The 21,340-nt window shown below is 45.6% G+C and overlaps 1 protein-coding gene across 3 annotated transcripts in view; it reads left to right on the forward strand.

Annotated features, from left to right (window-relative positions):
• Positions 1–18,249, forward strand: part of LOC122622185 (proteoglycan Cow) — a 45,576-nt gene extending 27,327 nt beyond the window's left edge. The window contains exons 2-12 of one of the 3 annotated variants that reach the window (XR_006326272.1): positions 6,460–6,526; positions 6,675–6,777; positions 6,902–7,273; positions 11,722–11,870; positions 12,487–12,680; positions 12,751–12,870; positions 12,959–13,055; positions 13,191–13,586; positions 14,629–14,766; positions 16,016–17,542; positions 17,643–18,249. Coding sequence is in view for 2 of the 3 variants with exons in the window: in XM_043800434.1 (XP_043656369.1) it covers positions 6,460–6,526; positions 6,675–6,777; positions 6,902–7,273; positions 11,722–11,870; positions 12,487–12,680; positions 12,751–12,870; positions 12,959–13,055; positions 13,191–13,586; positions 14,629–14,766; positions 16,016–16,122 (1,743 nt within the window). In the remaining variant the exon portion in view is untranslated. Of the gene's footprint in view, positions 1–6,459; positions 6,527–6,674; positions 6,778–6,901; positions 7,274–11,721; positions 11,871–12,486; positions 12,681–12,750; positions 12,871–12,958; positions 13,056–13,190; positions 13,587–14,628; positions 14,767–16,015 lie in introns of all 3 variants that reach the window. The other 2 variants (XM_043800434.1, XM_043800435.1) reach the window with 2 other exon arrangements.
• Positions 18,250–21,340: the final 3,091 nt, after the last annotated feature.

The following is a 21,340-nucleotide window of genomic DNA, read 5'->3' on the forward strand; positions in this document are numbered from 1 at the left end:
AACTGCAATTAACTAATTGATTGAACTATTCAATCGGTGAAAATGCACGCCACTTTGGGGGCGGCAGCGTGTGACTGGGCGTGGCCGGCTTATTAAAGGATTGGCGTTTACGGAGCGAGCATTTAACGCTCGTCTGCTCTGACTGCATTCAGTGCCATATCTGTGGCCTTTGTGGCGTGGCCCGTGCCCATTGCTCACTGGGAGTTGAAAGCTTTTAACTGCCCTCCCCCCCACATTAGCAGCTGCCAATGGGGGGGCGTGGCTGTGCCCGCATAACACAGTGAGTCCGGTTCAGTTGAGTTCCTATTTCTGGCCAAGTAATGCCTGACTGACTGATTAATGGCCACAGCAGAGGGGCAGCACCGAAGGGGCAAGCAGTTGCAGCTGCCGAATGGCACATAATCGATTTTCCGTAATGCATTTAGACCCGCTGGCTTCCTTCATATCCGGAATCCCTTCAGCATCCCAGGGCATAACTTTCCACCTTTATCGGGCACCAGCATCTCTCACCTTGGGCCGTGTTTATGTGCCGGGATTTGTAATAAACTTGTTCCAATCTCTGAGCCACACCCACACCCACACTCCCACCCACAGATGCACGATTCCGGCTACCAAATGCAGGACATAAAAAATGCCAGCAATCAGATGGTTACCACTCCGCCACGAAACAATCCTCCGGAGTGTGGCTTTTTGTTTGGTTCTTTTTTAGAGTGCTCGACGTGGTCTGCCCTTTGTTTATAAATAGGAATTGCAACCATGTAACCGAGTGTATCTCTTCCACATAGGTAAGCACATTTTAGTGGCCTTTGTTGGCCAGGACGGTGCCGCAGTCCTTGCACTAGTTGCAATTTGTTGCAGCCTCGATGCTGCTGCTGTTGCTGTTGCAAATGTTTTATGACTGCAATGCGGTTGGCTGCCAGCTGCCAGCTGCAAAATGCATTTATGATGCATAAACATAACGGCCAGGCTAGGCCTTTCCGGGCATCACGTTCCATTCCAGGTGGGCCCGGGTTTATTGTCCCACCGCCATGAAACATGGAACATGAAACATGTTACCTGATGCTCCGTGGAAAATGCGGCTTGCCATGGTTTATTTTCATGCACGAATCACATAATTCTTTTTATTGCTGTTTGCAATTTTGCAATTTACCTCCCAGAAATCGGTGTGACATCAGTTTTGACAGCTGACCGTTATGGTAATTTAATTAACCATTAAAATGAGATTATGCTGTAATTTATGCATGTGACAGCGGCATTGACAGTGCTTTTAATGAGTCGCCCATTACTAATAAGTCCCTTCCCCTGGTGGCGGATGGTGGGGCATATGAGCAATTAACTTGCCCACTCCCAGTTCCCAGTTCCCAATCACAATGCCGATGGGAAGCCAGGGGGATTTTCTCCTGACTTCTGATGACACTTTTGCGCCCAGCCGAAGAATGCAATTTCCTGGCCCAAAGTCCGCTCAATCTGCACTTGGCTTACGACACTTCAAAACTTTTGGCCTCGGCTATATATTGATGGATTCGGTTGGATTCGGCCCGCTGCCTGCCGGGGAACAGCCGGATTCGGCTACGGAAATGTGCCAGCCCAAAGTCCGGACAGGCGGCTTAGGGGCCATCCGCCGTGCTGTAATAGTAATAGGAATTGATTTACCATTTTGTGTGCACGAAAATGTGCAATTTATGTGCTCAGTCCCCATCTGACTCAGCATAGATAATAGCACGGCCGGATTGGGGACACACAACCATGCACCCCACTATATACGAGTATATATCCATCCGAATCCGAATCCAGGCGGACACATAAATCCCGGCAAGCGGGCAACCGGGCAACCGGGCAACTGGGCAACTGGGCGACCGGGCTAATGCATTTTTCAAGTGAAGTGCATAATTTAGGAGCGAAGTCAGTCAGTCAGTTGGTCATTTTTGGGGGCCTGCATTTAGCATATCAATGGATGCAGTGCCTCGTTCAATCCTGATCTCCTGCACACTCTAATTGCCGCAGATTCCCGCAGTCCCGACCACGTTCATATTTTATTGATTGACTGGGGAGAAGGATGATCGGAGGAGTTGGCTGTAACTGGAGGAGGCTGAGCCACCGCATCATTGGCAGTCATCTGATGTCCGCTGAATAATTTACAACAATTTTGGGACGAGCAACGCCCAGTTGCAATTCCAATTTCAATTCCAATTCAGATGCGGCCGCAAAAAGGCGAACATTTGCGATTTAATGCGAATTTTTGCTCCTTTTTGGCCGCGCTGATTGCCGAATACTGAATACCGAATGCCGAATGCCGCAATGAGTTATGTGCCAGGGGATAGAAAATATATGGCCATCGATCGATTCGGGCTGGAATCGGTTTGAATTAATGCATGAGTGCAAGTTAAATGGAGCACAAAGGATTTGGGTCCGGGCTTAAGCCGTCAAACGGAGATGTACATACCTACAGTAGAGTAGAGTGAAAAGGATATCGATTTCGGGGGCACGCCCAACTTAAAAATTACATTTACATAATGCAACCGAAATTGACATTCCTCCCTCGCAGCTGCAGAAGCGGCGAACTCAAGCAACCACTAAAATGTTTCTTATTCTAACCCTTGGCAAATAATAAAAAATAGGGGAAAATGTAACGAAAAAGAAATCGCTAGAAATTGCAGAGGCAGCGGCGGCGGCTACAAGAAAACAAAAGAAGATGAAATAAGCCCGCAACGAAAACAAAGTCGTAAATTCAATTTAAAGCTTGACAGATTGCCACAATGCGGCGAAAAGGGGGCGGCCACCGCCTCGGAGGGGCCGAAGGGGCGTGGCAGCTGGTCGGAACAATGCAGCTGGCTGCAGTGGTTGGTGGCAACAACACAAAACTGGCGTCAGTAACAATGCCGCCATTATCTTTCGCCCAGCAAGTCGCGCACAATGTTTCCCTCAGTGCAAAAGGGAGGGAGCACCACTCGCAGGACTCACAGGACTCACAGGACTCGCAGGACTCCCACTCAAGTCGTAGTTCTCCCATTTCTCTGGGGGACTACCCAAATTAGGGTCAAGTTTTCGATGGAAGGCGCCGGTGGTGCTCCACCACCAATTAAATGGGCTTTAATAAGCCCAGCCACTTAAACAGCCAGAAGTCTGGCAAAGAGGTTAAACGGCTGGCAAACTTTTCGCCCTGCCACGTTGGCTATGGTGGCTATGTGGGTGGTGCTGGATTCAGCTCGTTGCTGGATGCTTCCCCAGTGGGTGGTGCACATCTGTGGGTGGTGCTTGACTTATCCGCCTGGCTGACTGTGTTGCATTATGTTTCACTTGCAGCTGCTGCTTTGACCCAGTTTAGTGGGGCATTTTTAAAAATGCCCTGCTGCTGGCTCATGTCACCGTGCTGCCTTTTGCACAGCTGTGTGTGTTGTGTTGTGTGTGTGCAAGTTTATCACGCGCCCCCCGTAAAAAAGCCACAATAAGGTCAATCGCATGGTCAACGCCAGCGATAGCGGCACCACCCGGCATCCGAGCCACCGCTTTTTAGCACCACCAGCAGCAGGAGAACCACCAGCACCACCAGCACCACTAGCACCATCGACACCGCAGCAAACGCAGCGCAATTAAAGCCAACAAACAGAGCGCCACAGAAGCAGCCGCACAGATTGCCGCCCAGGCCAATCAGCGGAACACGCCGCAGATCCACATGCCCAGACACTGAAAAAAAATCAAAGATATTTAGTTAAATAAAGTAGAATCAGTTCAAAGTAGCTCTACTTCTCACATATCAAAAGTATATATGAAAGCAATAATTACAACCATTTGTGTTCCTTGATTTCATTAGACACTTTAGTGGATTTATTCTTTGAGCAGCACCAATTGGTTTTTTCTCAGTGCATTTAGGCAGTGCAATCAAGGGCGGGCGTATTAAAGCTGCAGGAGATCCCGCTGCGATGGAGAGCCTCAGCGGCATGTGCCCTAGGATGTGTGTGGGAACAGGGGCTGTGGACCAAACTGGGCGAAACTTGGGGAGCGGCATCGGCTAGCAGGATGGAATGGCTGATGAGGAAGGTTGCAAGCCGGGGCGGCAGGAACGTTGCGGCCGCGGCCAGGAAACGCGCACAAATTGCGTTTTAACGCATGCAAATTGCCTGCGTCCACGTCCAGGACGAGTTTATTGCATTACAACGAAGGGCGAAGGACGAAGGACGAAGGACGCGGGGCGGTGTTTCGAGGGCGGAGCTGGGCGTTTTGTTGCCAGTGGACGGGATGTGTGTCCCGCAATTGCCACTTCGCACTTGAGCGATTTCGCGCTCCAATCGCCGGCCACTGTGTGTGTGTGAGTATGTATGTGTGTGTGGTGTGCGTGTGTTTGGGTGCATCTGGGCAGAATGTATATGCCAGCTGGAAGCTTTCAGCTGTTTCTGTTCAGTTTGTGCCGCTCCTGCTGTCGCTTTCATTAAGCCAACTGACAGCGGCGATTGCAGTTTCCGCCGCTACAGCGAACTCCCAATAAAATGGCCAGTGGCAAAGCTGTCAAGTCCGTGTGAGCTTAATGTTGTTTCACTTATTTTTGCACATTTTTCACAGCCTATTTTCCACGTTTAACCAGCTGTAGCTGCTATTGCTGTTGTCCCAGTGGCTGTTGGTGGGATATAAATTTTATAGACAAGTTAAATATTATGCATACGCACCATTGCACTTAATAACATTTCGGTTCGCCTCACAAGGCCCAGTGTAATGGTGTGTGTGTGTGCTTTGGCATACACACACACACACGCACAGCTTAAGCTGCGTGCTGAATTGAATTAAATTAAAATAAATCTGCAAAGAGTCGCATAACTAAGCAAGTCAAGAATATGCCATAGTTTGAACATGCAATCAGATTTGCATATGTTCACTTGGACATGAATTTCCCTGCTAGGCAGAGATGCCTCTTCGGATTATACACAGCAATTTATGTTTCCATGCCAGATCGATTTACATTTTTTCCATGCTTTAATCTCTGTGAATTCCCATGCTAGTCGGCACCATTTGTTGTCATAACAGATGAACTATTGATCATCATTAGAAAGGCACACACAAACTCACAGATGTGAAACTCCCCCGTCACGTAACTATTTTTCTCCTATGACTCGATACTGTTTGCTCTTCAACTTTCCCCCTGCAGTGCTGTGTGTGTACTGTTGCTATTGTGTCCTAAAAGTCCATTTGAACTGCCATTACGCATACGCCCCGTGTGCGCTTGCTGTGTGTGTGTGCTTGCTGTGTGTGTGTGTGTGTGTGTGGATGGCAGAGAACTGCAGCAAGCCACCGGCACTCTAAGTGCACCCGGTAAACACCGGGTATTTCAGCACCCGGGTGTTTGTAGACACTCTATTTTCAGCAAAGACAAACACCCGGGTGTTTTGCCACCCGGGTGTCTTTTGCTACTTGCACAAAAACACCCGGGTGTCTGCTGAGCAACAAAATTTAGGGTGAGTGACGCGCAAGCAACGATCGGCCGCAGGTACTTTTCTGTATGCATAAAATTTGTATGGGTGGAAGCGAGACGGTCTCAGAAATGAAGGGTGAAAGGGAACACCCAAGAAAAAGGTCGTGCACATGTTTTTGCGTTTTGATGTATCTAATGTCCTAACAAAAAACCAACTTATATATTATTAAAAAATATATTATATATTTTATTACTTAATTAACACTATTATATTTCTATTGTTTTTTCGCTTGTTTTTTTTATTATAAAATTTTATTTATTATAAACTTGTATTATTCATTTTATAAAATTATAAATTTATTGAAGCAAATATTCAAAATTTTAACAAAGCAAATAATATAATATATACAAAAGAAAAGCCTATTTTGCGTTTTTTAAATTTCTGTAAAAAGAATGCAAAAAAAGGAGGCGATCTTCAGATTTTGGGCATAATATATTTCGTTTTTCAGGAATTTTGCTACCACAGGCACTCGAGTGTCTACCAGACACCCGGGTGTTTGGCGAGACACCCGGGTGTTTCCGAGAAATAAATGAGTGTTTTTGCCACTCATCCCTTTTTGGGCACTTGCCTTTTTCTGCATGTTTGCCTTCCCTATCCTTCGTTATGAGTGGCGAGTGTGATCGGTACCCGCTACCTAGAGTGCCGCATTGATTCGGGTGCGCGCACACCAGGGTGCCTGCAGACACCCGAATATTTTGAGCGGGTGTTTGCAAGTACCCGCCGTGACCGGCGTGAGTGGCACCCGATACCCAAATTTGTTGAGTGTGATTAAGGTGGCAAAAAAGGCTACCCATGCAGTTCTCTGGTGGATGGCTCAGTGAGTCTGAATGGGTTGCGTTTTGTGTGCATGTGTGCATTTTGACAGACGTCAGCTCAGTTTGGCTTGTGTGTGCGCTTTGCATTTTTTATGCATTTAAATAACAAAATTAAACTGGCAAATGTTTCACATGCAATTTATTGTACCTTTCCCCTCTCCCTCTCTCTCTCTCTCTTCCAGATAAACAAAAACACGCAGAGCAGCAAGAATCTGGGCGAGCACAAGCGCTGGATACACGATCCCTCGAGTGAGTAGAGCCAAGCAAAGGACTTGCGCACCATTTGGCCCCTGGCCACGGTCAATTAAGTTGTCACAGGACAGATATGCACAGACACACGAGTGTATATACGCAGTATGGTATGACCTATTAATAAATTTAATTCGCACGCCTGCAGGTGACCTTTGCCGACCGCTGAACTGCAAGAAGCGTGAAATCTGCCTGCTGGAGGACGAGTTCAGTGCCGTTTGCGTGTCGAAGAAGGAGCTCCACAAGAATCGGTAAGTGGTAGTCGGGGGGTCATTTTCATTTTTCGCCCCAATGAGCCAATTAAATTGTGCGGTCCGAGCCGAAGGCCATCTAAACTTAAGCACCAAACCCATGGCAAACCATTACACATTCCAGTGATGAGATAATCACCAAGGCCAAGTACTTGGAGGAGGAGGCCAAGCGGCGTGTCAACCAGCAGGACAACCAGGACAGCCAGGACGCGGAGGACATCAACAACGACGACGAGGACAACAGCAGCGATGGCAGCACCAGCAACTCCAGCCCCACGGGCCCCAACAATGCCCAAGCCAGTGTCCAGGGCAACGAGGAGACCGACGACGAAGATAAGAGCCTCAGTCTGGGCGACGACGACGAGTCCAAGGAGGACGATGTCTTCTATGAGAACAGTATCGCCGCCGGCGATAAGCAGCAGCAACAACAGCAGCAGCAATCACAGCCTCCTGCAGGACCCTCCGTTATTCAGCAGGACGACGACGAGGAGTTGGAGTGAGTACACTTGGAAAAATTCTTATTAAAATAGTTATTGCGCCTACTCACCAGTTCATTTCGATTTATAAATTCCTAACTTTAAATTTTAGTTTTAAAACATAAGAAAGATCCTTTGTGTATATATAATGCTCAATACAATTTATTTTTCGCTCTGTAACATTCGAGTGTTTAACTTTTGTGCCGATCCTTTTGTGAGATTGCCTTTGAGTGGGATTTTACATTTCATTAAGCAAATTCGCGTCCACAAAAAGGGTTGGTGGATGACGACGGCGGGCAGAGGGTCACCTTTGGCATCCGGACCACCCGTACTCCGTACTCCGAACTCCGCCTGATTTCCACGGTCGCCATGCTAATAACAAATTGTTTTATCGTGTATAAAAATTCCGCAATAAATTCACAGTGCTACAATTTTTAGCACGCAGCCTTTGGCCCGTTTTGGCGTTGTTATCGTCGTTGGCTTTTTTGGTGTTTGGTTGTTTGGCTGTTTAGCTGTTTGGATGTTTGGCTGTTTGGATGTTAGCTGGTAGCGGTGGCACACTTCTGGCTGAATGGTTCAATGGGCCGCAACGACAGCTTTACGGCCTTTACCCTTTGACGCGTGCCGTCGTCGGATCCCTTGACTTGTTCCGTGTTATCGCTTTGACCCTAACCCAAATTGTGGACTGGCACGCGAGCAGTGCCTCCATGCCATGCCTCCAAGAATGGTCCCAAAAAGGGCAGTGCCTTGGGCCATGGAGGAGCTGGATCAGGTGTGCCAGCGGCAGAGCCCGGAAAATGAAGTCAAAGTCGAGTCGGTGTCAAGGCTTGATTGGCCTGGGCTTCCACGGGAAAAGGGTTGTGAGAGGAAATTGTTGGCAAACGGCAAACAGTCGATTTCCTTTCGAAAAATATTCGGTAACATAACACGTAGTTTCTCGCACATTGGCAAGGTATTTTTATACAAAAATTATCAGAAATATTTGCAGCCTTTTTAAAACGCATAAAGCATTTTATCAACGCAATTGCTTGTTAAAGCTTTTATTAAATATATTTCCATTTACCTTAGTACTAAAAAAACGAAGGTGCTTTTTGCCGAGTATACTTACGCATTTAATAATTCAATTTAATGAACTTACTCTCCTTCTCTACCAAATTTATAGAATTTTGCTATAAATGAAATGCTTTTCTCGAGGACCAGTGAAAACTCTTTAAGCTCCTCGAATTTTGTTTACCCGAAAATTCCAACCACCAGCAAACTTCTTGGACTTCTGGCCCACATCGAAATCCTTTGAAATGCAGCCTCCATTCGAGTGTTATAAAAATGTTTTCGCTTCTTGTTTATGTTCGTCGGTTTATCGGTTGTGTTTTTGTTTTTGTTTTCAGAAAGTTCAATTTTGTGCCTGACATTTTCAGAATGTATATGTAATGGCAGGAATTGTGAGATCCTTTGACGTCCGAAATGAAAACTGAATTATCGGGAAATTCTTGCATATATGAAGAGCGAAAAAAGTGCTGCTAGTAAGGTGTTGGATTTCATGCTTTCATGCTGATGTTTTTTTGCTGTGTTTCCTCGGGCGTCTGTAATTGAATTAAAATCCACTTGGCAAACAACTGCGTGGTGGGTGGTGGTGGGTGTTAGAGTGTAAAAATCAATCTATAGGCAAATCACGCGCCCGACCACATTCTCCATTTTCATCCATCCAGCTCCCAGCGATGACATTAACAATGGCTTTTGACATATTTTCCCTCTACTTTTATGTTTACGAATTTTCCTTTTCAATTTTGCTTTCACCAATATATATTCCCCGCTTTGCATACCCCACATGTGTATCTATGTCAATGGCATGAAATATGAATGTGTCACGAAGCCGTTGGCAAAATCAATAGTTTGAGCCATAGCCATCTACCCATCTACCCATATAGCCATATAGCCATATAGCCACAGCCAGAGCATTTGCCACTCATCATGGCAGCAGGAGCTGCTCCAGTTCTCGTCTTTCCATTCAGGCGCAACTCAAACAAAGGACCTGCCTCAGTAAAAGGGTCGTCATCGTCATGGGGGGGCACTTCTAATAGACCAAAATGCGAGGCAACCTCCACAATACCCAATACCCATACCCATACTCATACCCATACCCATACCCAAACCCAAGCACATCCAGCTGGCTGGAGATGGATACCGAGTTCGGGCCATAACTCATGTGTGAGACGCTCATTGTTTGTTGCAACAATATGCCATCGCACAGTGGCCCAAATGGGAGTATTAAAGCGGTAGCTGCCTTGAAAAATATTACTATTTGATCATAAAACTAGTTATTCCATTTAATGACTTGCTCGGTAATATTTTCTCCCATGGTTTTTTGTGACTTAGTTAGGCTAGGTAGAGATTTTCTTTACTGTAAAATACTAATCAATACTCATATATATTTTTAATGTACTATCTCTAAAAATGATATGATGCTTAATTGGCTTCTGCTGCCTGCTATCTGCAACTCCCTACAAAGTGATGCGAAGAATCCGCTTGTATGGGGCACATACCATGGTTTAGATCGCACCTCAAGCTGCCACAACTCAGCTATGTGAGCGAGTGTGTGTGTGGGTGTGTGTGTGTGGGCGGGGGGTGTAGATGTGATGGCCTGTTCCTGGCAGTTATTCGAAACCACTGAGCTGTTTTGTGGTCTGTGCTCATGAAGCTGTCGGCTCCAGCCATTTTAGCAGGTGGAGCAGCCGCTCAAAGGAAGACCAACAGGATGGCGAAAATTCGGTCGACGCTGGGTTGGGGCTGCAAAATTGAAAGCAAATATTTGAGTAAAAATTTACACATTTTTCACAGAGACACGGAGGCGGCATTTGATGGGCAATTTGGTCAAAGCAACCGCAGATGCTGTCCAGCAGGACATTCAAGATGCCAGCGGCATCGGCATTGGCATCAACGACGTTGGCGTTGTCATTGGCCAAGGATCGCATTATCAAATTTATTCGGCTCACTATTTACTGTTGGTCCTAAGAATTTTCATTAAACTTGTATAAACAAGCCGGCGAAGAGGGACAAACAAAAGCGAACAGGGAAGCCTGCAAAAGAACATGCGAGAGAATTTTTAATTAAAAGCAGTGAAAACACACACACACACAGCGGAAAGTAAAGGATATGCATATCCGAGAATGTATTTACTTTGGTTTTGGCCATTGGCTCGTTTACATTGGCACTGCAATGAAATTGGACAGCTTAAGAGACCCATATGCGGATACATGTGGAGCTTTATGACAAATTCAGATGTGTTTACATTTTATTGAATTTTCCATTATTTTTCTCCGTTGCTAAACAATTTTTTGGCCAAGTCTGGCTGACATTTATTTAACAAACGCATTATAGTGACAGGCACATAGAAAAAGTGTTGCAAAGCCGGGCTTGACCCGAATAGTTGGTGAATTTTCAATTAATGTTTCCTTAAATTATAAAACCGAAAACCCGACGAAATCCACTAATTAAGAATGCCAAATTGGGGCAATTAGGCAAATTGCTTTTCATTCATTTGCAGTCGGCGTAGTACAACCAAAAACAAATGTGCAAATTTTATCTGAAGCCAAACAAAAACTTCAAATAACAGAGCCCAAACAAGGGAGAATATATGTATATATATATGTCTAAATAATATTTTGATATAGAGGGAGAGAAAGTGGTGGCGAATCCACGACAGGCCAATTAAAGCGACATCGAAAAGGATAAAAATTCTCGCGGAAACCTTTTTTTTACTGAACTGATGGCTTTTGACAGTAGCAACCAATAATTGGAGTAATCGTTTTGTTGGTTTTGTTTATTAAATGGAAAAAGAAACGCTTAATTGGAAGTAGGGTTGAGCTGTTCTTTAGAGTTTAAAAGTTTCAAAGATGATTGATTGACGCCAGCTTAAGGGTCGCGGCAATTAAAAGGGCATCAATTTCACGAATCACAAGGATAATGGTTTTGCTCCTAATGGATTCCACTCATTGCTGGAATGGAGTCATATATATGAAACGCTAAATTATTTGCCTTGCCCAAGTGCCTTTTGTTTGACGCTGGCAGCTTAAATATTTGCTCAAATTATTAAATAAACTTTCGTCCTGCGCCTCCCTTGCCCCAATCCGCTGGCCAATCTCATGGCTCGACTGTTTGCCTGGGCGTGCGTGCAGCGCATTTTAAATAAATATTTAAATAAATGTATAAGTCAGCCCCTCTTTCCACCTCTCACCTGTCCAACAACTTGGCCACCGGAGCTGGGAATGTGTGGACAAAGGCGCTACAGAAAAATATATATAAGAAGGGGAATGGGGAGAGGACACAGAATTCATTTGCATAAAAATTAATTTTGCATGTCATCTATTTGTTGTCGTGGCGCCCCTTGAGTTTTACTTTTCTGATTTCAGACGGCATTCTAACTGCGCTCCTTTTTTTGTGTGATTTTCTCTTCCCTGCTTCATCCTTGTAGCAACTGCAAGCCGTGTCCTGTGGCCAAGCCGACGTTCCTGTGCGGAGCCGACAACAAGACCTACTCATCACTATGCAGATTGGATTATCACAATTGCATACATTCGACGTCCATACGGATCGCCTGCAAAGGATTCTGTCCCTGCAAGGGTGAGTCTACCCTATATCCTCCATATCCTCCATTCCCGGCCATAACAAACGGACTAAGACAAATAATACGGCCTTGCTGGGAGCCGAATCAAATGCTCCGCATAATGAGCTCCAGCCTGGCAGTTGGCCAGAGTCGCAGGACTCGACGAAAAGTACGAAGGACCTCCCTTAACTGCAAAATAAATTGCATGCATATTTTGTGACAGCCTGAGTCGCCGCCAGTTGCTTGCCCATGAAAGTATGCTGCAAAAAACTGAGCCAGCGGCCAAACGCGATTTGTTAGAGGGGATTTAGCATTCCCCACTTCGTTGGCAATTAAAAATTCCAATTACCAAACAATGGCTTCGGCTTTAAATATATATTTTTGCCCCGGCACATCACTTGTTAAATATTTAATAGGCCGGCTAACAAGTAGCCGACGCCATTGTTCCACCGCCCATTGTGCCCGAAAGGGGCCCGAAAAACCACTCAGTCAGTTCAGCCAGCCACGTTAATTTTCAATTTTGTGCTGGCCGGAAAATAAAGCAAAAGTAGTGCCTGCAAAAAGTTGGTCTGCTTCAGCGATTTTTTTTTTGTTTTCTGACCGCCATTTTGCCTTCTCCACCGCCTCCTGCAGAGATTGTCGATGGAAAGCGGCTGCAGCGCATCTCGGGCTACAACAACAAGTACAACAAGAAGATCAGCCTGGACCAGCAGCAGCAGCAGCAACAACAACAGCAGGCCTACAAGGACAGCAGCAACAACAACATCATGATGAACAGCGGCAACATCATGGGCGGCAACAACAACGACTTCAACACGATCATGAATGTAAGCCAATGGCATACACCTATACATGTATATGTACATGCAACAAAGTGGAATTTTGGTCTCCTTGCAGGACAAAGAGGACAATAACCGGCACAACAACCACATCAATGCCCAGTACACTTTCACGCCCGAGGAGATCAAATATGACAACAAGCACTACAAGTACCTCAAGTACACGGCCTACAAGAAGGTGAGTGAGTGGGTTAGCCAGCTATAGATATATTCTGTAGTATCCTGTGGCATGTATCTCACGTATCGAATTATTTGGCAATTGGCAGGACTCCAAGTACCAGGAGGACAAGCACAAGATGCGCAACTACAACGAGGTGGTGGAGAAGCAGCAGCAGAAGTTCAACAAGAACAGCAACTTGAATGGTGAGACATTGCCCATTAACACAGAGTGCATGTGGCACACATTTTGGCTGCCACTTGCGATCTGCCTTCCACTTGTTACATTAAGTTTAAGATAACTATTCCCTAAGAAATTGATGTATCCTTTTGATTCCACAGCCTATCCCTCGAAGTCGGCGGAGTGCAAGCCGCAGCAACTGACGGCGATTGGCAACCGGCTGCTGGACTGGTTCTCGGTGATCATGGCGGACAGCAAGAAGCGGCGCCAGCACAGCCAGAAGTCGAAGGCCCACTTCCCGCCCGCCTGCAAGACGGAGGCCAAGTGGATGTTCGGCCACCTGGATTTGAACAATGATGGGCAGCTGTCGCTGCAGGAGATGTACGACCTGGAGCACGACCAGAACGAGCGGTGCATCAAGCCGTTCATCGACACCTGCGACTTGGACACGGATAGCTCGATCAACACCAGGGAGTGGTGCAGGTGCTTCGAGAAGACGGATCGTCCGTGTGCCGCTGTGCGCCGGAGAATCGCCGGCGACTTTGCAGGTGAGATAGGTACAGGTGGACATTTCTCTGGCTACATAACACTAATACTTCTATGTTCTCTCTATATATATTCGTATGAGTTGTGCTGGGGTCCTGGGCCTAATTTATGTATATTCCCTCTACCCCCGAACAAACATCAACCTATAGTAAACAGAAACCAAAACAGTTATTAAAATACTCGTACAATTGAAAGAAAACCAAAGACAGAAAACCTAAAACGAGAAACTAGAAACCAAACGTAAAGCGATTGTAATCGCGCGATGAGTAATTTGGTTTCATTGGGTTTTCGTTACCTTAACTTTCACTTTCACTCAGCCGCCTCTATTGCCATCTCTTTCGCTGCCTCTCTCTCTCACTCTCTGTCTCTTTCTGTCGCGCTATCTGCCATCTCTTTCGGACGGCGCTTTGTTGCCCGCTTAGTGTTTGTTTGTCTGACACTCTTTGCTCCTACTTTACACGCGTTGGAAACCTTTTTCAAACTATAATTAAGCGCCTGACAGCTAAATAGAAACCCTGACACACTTACACTTACACACTTTTGTTGAAAACACCCTAACACACACATACACACACTCTAACACACAGCAGTTAACAGAAGTAACCTTTTTTTCGCGCCGCTTTCGTTGCCAACTTTCGTTTTGCGCTCGCTACCCCGTTTTTTTCTATATCTTCAACTTTTAAGCCAGCAAATTAAACACTTTTAACAGCAACACACAACTTTTCCGTAACCTCTGAACCCCCTTTTCCAACTCCCCGCTGTAGAAACCGCCACTGTCCAATGCTTTTTGTGTTTGCCTTTTTGGAAGACCCCCTCTATACTGTACTATATATATATTTAAATACGCAAACCCAACTATATAATTTCTTATTTTGTTCGCCCGCCACACGACCCAAAAAACCCGAAACCCAAAACAAAATAGATCCAGCAACAACTTGCTTGCGCCGCTTCTCACCAAATCTAAAAACTAACCCACCCATTTGTGCCCCACCAAGTTGCCCCACTAAAACGTTGCGCTTTTCTCTTCCTCTCCGGCGTTTGTTAACTAATTAGGAGCCTACGCACCGGACTGCGACATCCAGGGATTCTACAAGCCCACCCAGTGCCACAACTCCGTGGGCGTTTGCTGGTGCGTGGACAAGCACGGAGTGGAGTTCGCCAACACACGCACACGCGGCAAGCCCAACTGCGGTGAGTACTCCTGCCTGGCTAGATGGTTGGGTTTGGATTTGGTTGGGATGGGGGGATGGTTGGATAAGTAGGATGGTTGGGAGCAGGATGCAAGCACTTAACCCGACCACTTGGCGGGGGTCATAACAAAGGGCCCGCAAAGTTGCAAAAGGCCATAATCAGCGGGGGGGAAACGGTGGAAATGGGTTAAGCTGGTCAGTTGCCGCACTTAGCCCTCTGTGCGCGCCAACAACTGGCGTTTCTGAAACACACACCCGAAAGTGGCCAGCAACACAGTTCACACACAGTTTCCTAGCAATCTGACCAAACTCAGTTTACAGCAGAAGCCAAACCATTTAGCAAAAGGCTCACATCAAAATGGTATTTAAGACAGAAAGTGGAAAGTTGTGGTCCAAAAATAGTACCAAATTTAATCAAAGCTTAAATATAAGTGGTTATTTTTTTACTGCATCAAAAGAACCACATTGCTATATTTAAATACTATTTTCAAGCCCATAGACCCTAATACGGAGCACTAAGACCACCGATTATGCGGAATAAATGCTCATGGGCAGGCAATAATCCTCGGTGGTTTGCATTCGCTGCAGTTGGTAGCCGCTGCCAATTAATGCGAAATCCCGCTGGATGAAATAGTCCGGCACACAATACTCGTGTTTCCTTAACGATTTCCGTGGCAATCGAACTGTGTCAGGCCCACCCACGGCTTGCCACCTGAGTCCGCCACCGGGCCCATCCAACCGGATTGAAATATCAGCCTTTAAGCCAGCTTTTATGGCCCAGTGCTGAGTTATGCGCTGCCGCAATGCTCCTGCCACCTAACGGCATCGAGAACACCTCGCACTCCGGTGCGTATACGTAATCTGCTTATCTCTGCCGCCCCGTTTACTTGTCCCATCTCCTTGCATTCCCGGGCATCCCGGGCCGAGCTGATTTAACCGAGCACTTAAGGTTGTTAAAGTTGTCAGGAGCACACGGACAAGTTGGTTTTGGTCAGCGCGGACATTGCGGGATGCAGGGGATGCAGGGGATCGGTAATTGAGTTTTCCTATTAATATCGCACATACGCCATGCATAACACATGAAATGGCAGCACTAAAATTACAAAGAAGGGCGCTCTGCGGCTGACCGCCGCATAGACATGCATGGCGATGGCGATGGTATGGATTAGTGGCGGGAAATTGGAGGAAAACGGGGAGAAGCACCACATAAATTCCAGCACACATTCTAATTTCATGTCCAATCCAAACAGAGTCCGTGGTTAATAACGCCGCATCGCTCACATCCGACGACGAGGACGAGGGCGCCGATGACGAGGACAGCGCGGAGGGCAGTGCCGATCAGATGCTGGTCTTCTAAGCGAACCCACAGCTCCTCCAGCAGCTGGGGCAACCGATGGCGATGACCGTGGGCCCCGGCGCATCATCCAATCAGCGAGCTAGCGTTATAACAGAAAATTAATATTATTATTATTATGATTGCAAACAAACCCGAGAAATGTGGAAGTAAAAGCAAACGCAGCAGCGAAAACCCAAAACCCAAAAACAGAAACATAAATGTGCAGTAGCCAAGTAAGCGTTTTTGAATAGAACTACGAATAGCAAACAGCAGAAGCAGCAAAACTCACTCACACACACACATACACACACATCACGCCATCAAGGATAACCAAAAGGAGCCAGCAGGACGCGGAAGGAGGGCAAAACTGTAGCATAGTTGAAGGCGCATCGCACGCAAATTGGCAAACCGCTGATGCCAGCAGTAGAAAAAAAGAAAAAAAACGAAAGAGAGAACCACCACATACTCACCCATCCAAGGCTCAAGTTATTTTCCCCCTTTTTTCGGTCAATCAGCACAGCCCAGTCAGCCACGATTTTGCCTTTGTTATCCAACTGTTGTTTGCACGGATGGGTGACCTCAGTTATAGCCAGTAATCCGTCTATTTTGGCCTTTCGCAGCTGTACTAGATCCCCTATCCTCTCATACACACGTCCTTCTCTGCTTTCGCGACACACAACACACGCTAAGAATTCCGCCCAAACAAAAAATATATTAAAATTTATGTGATAAGTTTTTGAAATGAATGAGAGTACGAACGAGGAAGGCAACTGTCCATCTGCTAGCTGCGAGTCCAGGGCGCTCAGGATCAAAGGATCGCAGGATCTTGAGATATTGGGATCTTACGAACTTAGGATCGTAGTATCTTTAGGATCGAAAGGTCGAAGGATCATAGGATCGTGGGATCGAAGGATCTTAGTATCTTACGCTTTTATGAACGTAGAATCTTAGGATCGTAGGATCTTAGTATCTGATGATCGTAGGGTCGTAGAAGTTCAGAGAATGGCTTCGGTGGAGACACAGGAACGTGTGGCCAAAACGAAAGTAGTTCGAGTGGGAATCGAGTGGTGGGCAAGTGGCCAACTCATAGTTGCATATGTACGAAACATAACCGCGTTCATTTAGTGTTACTTACCAGATATATAGTGAGAGATCCGGCGCTTGCAAGGCTTCGTCAACGTCGGCTAACCAACGTCGTTTGTATCAGCACCTGCCAGGGCAAAAGAAACTCAGCACCTGCTTTTACGTAAACCGATTGTCAGTAACACAGTAACACCCACTCGCCATTGAAGCACTCCAGGATCTGGGAGCTAAGATTAAAATTTCCACACACTCGTAGGACATACGACATTAACGTAAGGAAAGGACTCGGCAAGAGATTCGATAAATGGCAATTCGCTTATACATGCATATATAAATAAATATATAATATGTTTACCGTGTAAGTATATAAGAAGCATAATTAAGTGGCAGCAAATAGCAGATCGTCGAACCGTAGCTCATCCCAGATTTTTTTAATTCCGCCCTTTGATATTTTCCAGATGTGAAAGAGTAAAAAAGTAAAATTGGAGTTTTAAACACACATTTATGAGCGTGGAGGAAACACAAAAAAAAAAAACAAAAAAAACATTGAATGCTTGCAAAATGACGAAATTATATAGCCAATTGTAGTAAACAAAACCAATGCATATAACAAAACCTTTTAATTATAGCAAAAATTTATAACCAACAATGAACATTAATAACAATCATTTGCGATCAAGCGAAGAGTGGAGAAAAGTATCTGTTTTCGGCTGCATTTAAAGCAAAGAGCAAGAATAATAAAATATAACTGACTATGTACTACGATTACGATTGTATTTATGTATGTATTTATTAAAATGCGAAACTGCATTAATTCTAGGAAGCCATCACAGTTTTAACCCAATTTACAGACCTTTGGCACTACATCTTCCTTGGCAAATATTATAATTTCTCTGCATTTCCTGTTAGTTTTTGTCTGCTCACAAATACCCATTGAATCATGGTCAAGATACGTAATGCATTTTGAAAACTTTTACTTGATTCGATAGCACAGGTTTTCGTTTCTACCAACTACGATTCGTTTATGTACGGAATGATGAAATCAATAAATATTATTTAATGCAATTCAAGTGTTCACTCTTTTCTTCTCATCAATCAATCAGCAGGTAAAATATCCACTTTAGTGTGGCTAACTACTTTTCTGTTCGCATTAAACAAATTGTGGAAACTTGTGACATTTAAGCTCGGTAACAACGCAAAAGCGACAAGAATGCGAATGACTAACAATAAATTTACGAAGCTAATTTTATGCGCACACAAGCAGCAAAAAGCCAAACAAAAAGTTGGCCAAAAGCGAGAAACCAGAAGAACTCAACGAGGGCGACGCGCAACAGGCGCCCAAAACAATTATGGCACAGATTTAAATAAATTTCAGTTTGCCGGGGATGTCTCGATGGCTCTTTTCGCTCTTTTCGCTGGCGGGGGTCTAAATGGAGCACACCAGTTCACACGCTAGTTGCAAGCGGACCCCACATCGCCACATACCCATCCATACATCCATACAGCCATACATCCATATAGCCATACAACCATATAGCCTTATAGCCATATAGCGGTGTCAAGGGTGCCGAAAGCGGCGGCAACTTTGGAACGCCGTGCAAAACGGAAGTTCTCGGCGACAATTAGGCAACACACACCACATCTATTATATACGTAGCATACTATATACTCTGATGTGTGCCCCGGCAAAGTTGCACTCGCATTCTAAGTCAAGTCGGTTAGTCAGTCACTCAAAGTTCACTGCTGCACTGAAAGAAGAAGATGTAAGTATTAGCATTAAGTATAAAACTGGTCTCAAAAATTATTATTATTATTTTATAACTAGCGAGAAGGTAAAATTCCATTAAATTTGTATACTTTTACTGCTGTTACTAACTACTTTTAACGATATTTAAACTGCTGTTTTTACCAATATTTATACTGCTGTTTAGAACTACCTTTACCGATTTTTTCTCTGTGTAATCAGTTTGCTTGTGTTTAGATATTTCACTAACTGGCTCCGGCTAAATATTTGGCTACATCAACAATCCCGGCTGAGTCTGCGTCGGCTCATTTGCATAATTCTGTGAAGCAGACAATGCGACAAGTTGCACTTGCAACGCCTGGCTGCACGGCTCGAGCAGCTGCATGCCCCTTGTGCGAGACGGAGACGGCATGGTCTGAACCAGGCCAAAAGGCTTTCATGTCAGCCATGGCTGCAGACGGTTTTGTTTGGCGGTTACGGGTGCTCCATTGTTCCGGCTACGTCCCCCACCCGGAACAGCCGTGACTTTTTGGCATTTTTAATTAGTGCTTTTGATATGTGCGCTGGCTGCTGCCACTAGTTTGTTGCATGCAGTTGGTAACTTTTATTTTTATGCGTCATTCAGGCGTCGTCACTTGGCCCCTGTTGTTGTCGACACCACGCACATGCCCACTCGCTAGTTTATAGTTCAAGGTGAGCATACGTAAGAGTTTTGTGGGACTGTTAAAAAAGCTGGAAATAAGCTGGTAGTCCTTTGTGTGCGGTCATAGCGTTAAAAATTTAAGCCAACCCCACTCGTCCTGCGACGATGTTGCTGCAACTTTCTGGCTTCGTGTCGTGCCACTGAATGTTTGACCCCTTTATTTATTTTTTTTTGGGTGGCACTGGCCAAAGGTCCATGGGTGCCGGAAGAAGGGGGAGGGGGAGGGTGGCGCCACTCTGCAGGGGCGTGTCCTGCAGCTGCTTGCAACGGGCAATTATTGCGCAGTTATTGCATGTCGTGTGCAATGCCTATGAATTATTACGTATACGCAGTGTGTCCACGGCGAAAGCGAAAGTTGGGGCGGGGCGGTATTCATGCTGCAGTGGCTCATAAATTCAATGAAATTGCTACAGTTTTTATTTGTAATGACCGGGCCTGGTAAGTTTACATCATTCTTTTTACTGATTAAGTGGCTCGGCTTTAATTATTGAAGTAAAAATAATAGTTTGAATTTTAAAAGGAGTTTTGCAGTAATTGTATAAGTTTTAAATGTAATTTTGAAAATGCAAAGGCTAGTGATAGCAAGTTTACAAGTACTGTAAATAGAAACAAACAAAGGCCAATTAGAAACTAGAAGAATGATAAGCTTATGCAGATAGCCCACCACATTCTGAACTATTTCTCAAACCTCAGGCTCTGCCATTTTCGTCATCAAATCCGATGGTGTTCATTAAATTAGGTAATCGCATGTGCCCTTATGTCAACCATATCGCCGCTCAACCAAGACATGTCGGTCGCTGAGGTCGCAATCGAGATATAGAGCGCCTCCGACCTTGGCCAACTTGCTCCACGTTGGGCTCCAGCTCCAAGTGGCAACCGCAAAGGTCACGCACATTTCGCCATTGCGAATCGCATGCTGCCAATGGAAACTGAATTGCGGACCTGGGGGCCCTTTGATGGCGCTCTAATTAAAGGCTACCTGCCACTAATTAGCGATAGACAATCGACGGGGGAACTCGGGCCATTGGTCGCAGCCACTTGGCCCAAGAATGGGGGCCAACGGCATTGGATGGCCATTTGAAGCAGGTCGGAAGCAACAGTTGCAGGGGGGAAACAAACGTTGTCAACGCCAAAACCACTGAACTGTTAAAAGTGCCATTGAATCCAACAACGATGCTGGGCGCAACTGTGCAAACAAACAAACTGTCGGAAAGACAGCAGCAGCACACGGGCATGCATGGCTAGACACTCGGAGTCTGTTCGATGGATCCCACCTGAGCTGAGCGGAGCTGAACTGAACTGAACCGAACTGAACCGTGCCCCCAGATGCGGCCCCACCCTGCCGCACTCTTAGGAACCCCCAGCCCTTTGCACGCGCTAAATAGTTTTGTTTATTGCACATTGAAACCGAGCCAGCGAGCAATTCGGTGGCAGCTCCGCGCGCGACACACTCCAGCGATCTAATCAGCAATCTCGACGACGACGACGTCGTCGACCAGGCTGACATGGGATTTCTCATACGCTCGGTTAGCCGCGACGTCGACGCTCGATCGAATATTTTCCCAATGCACTGCGAGAAAATGTGTACATAAATGATACTTAGCTCAAGTTAGTAGTACACACAATGTGAAAAATATTACTATTTATTTTCTGCCAAATTGTATAAACTATCTTTCTGAGTATACATAAAAATGGCTTAAATTAACTTT

This window comes from Drosophila teissieri, chromosome 3R (assembly GCF_016746235.2).
Source record: "Drosophila teissieri strain GT53w chromosome 3R, Prin_Dtei_1.1, whole genome shotgun sequence".
NCBI lineage: Eukaryota > Metazoa > Arthropoda > Insecta > Diptera > Drosophilidae > Drosophila > Drosophila teissieri.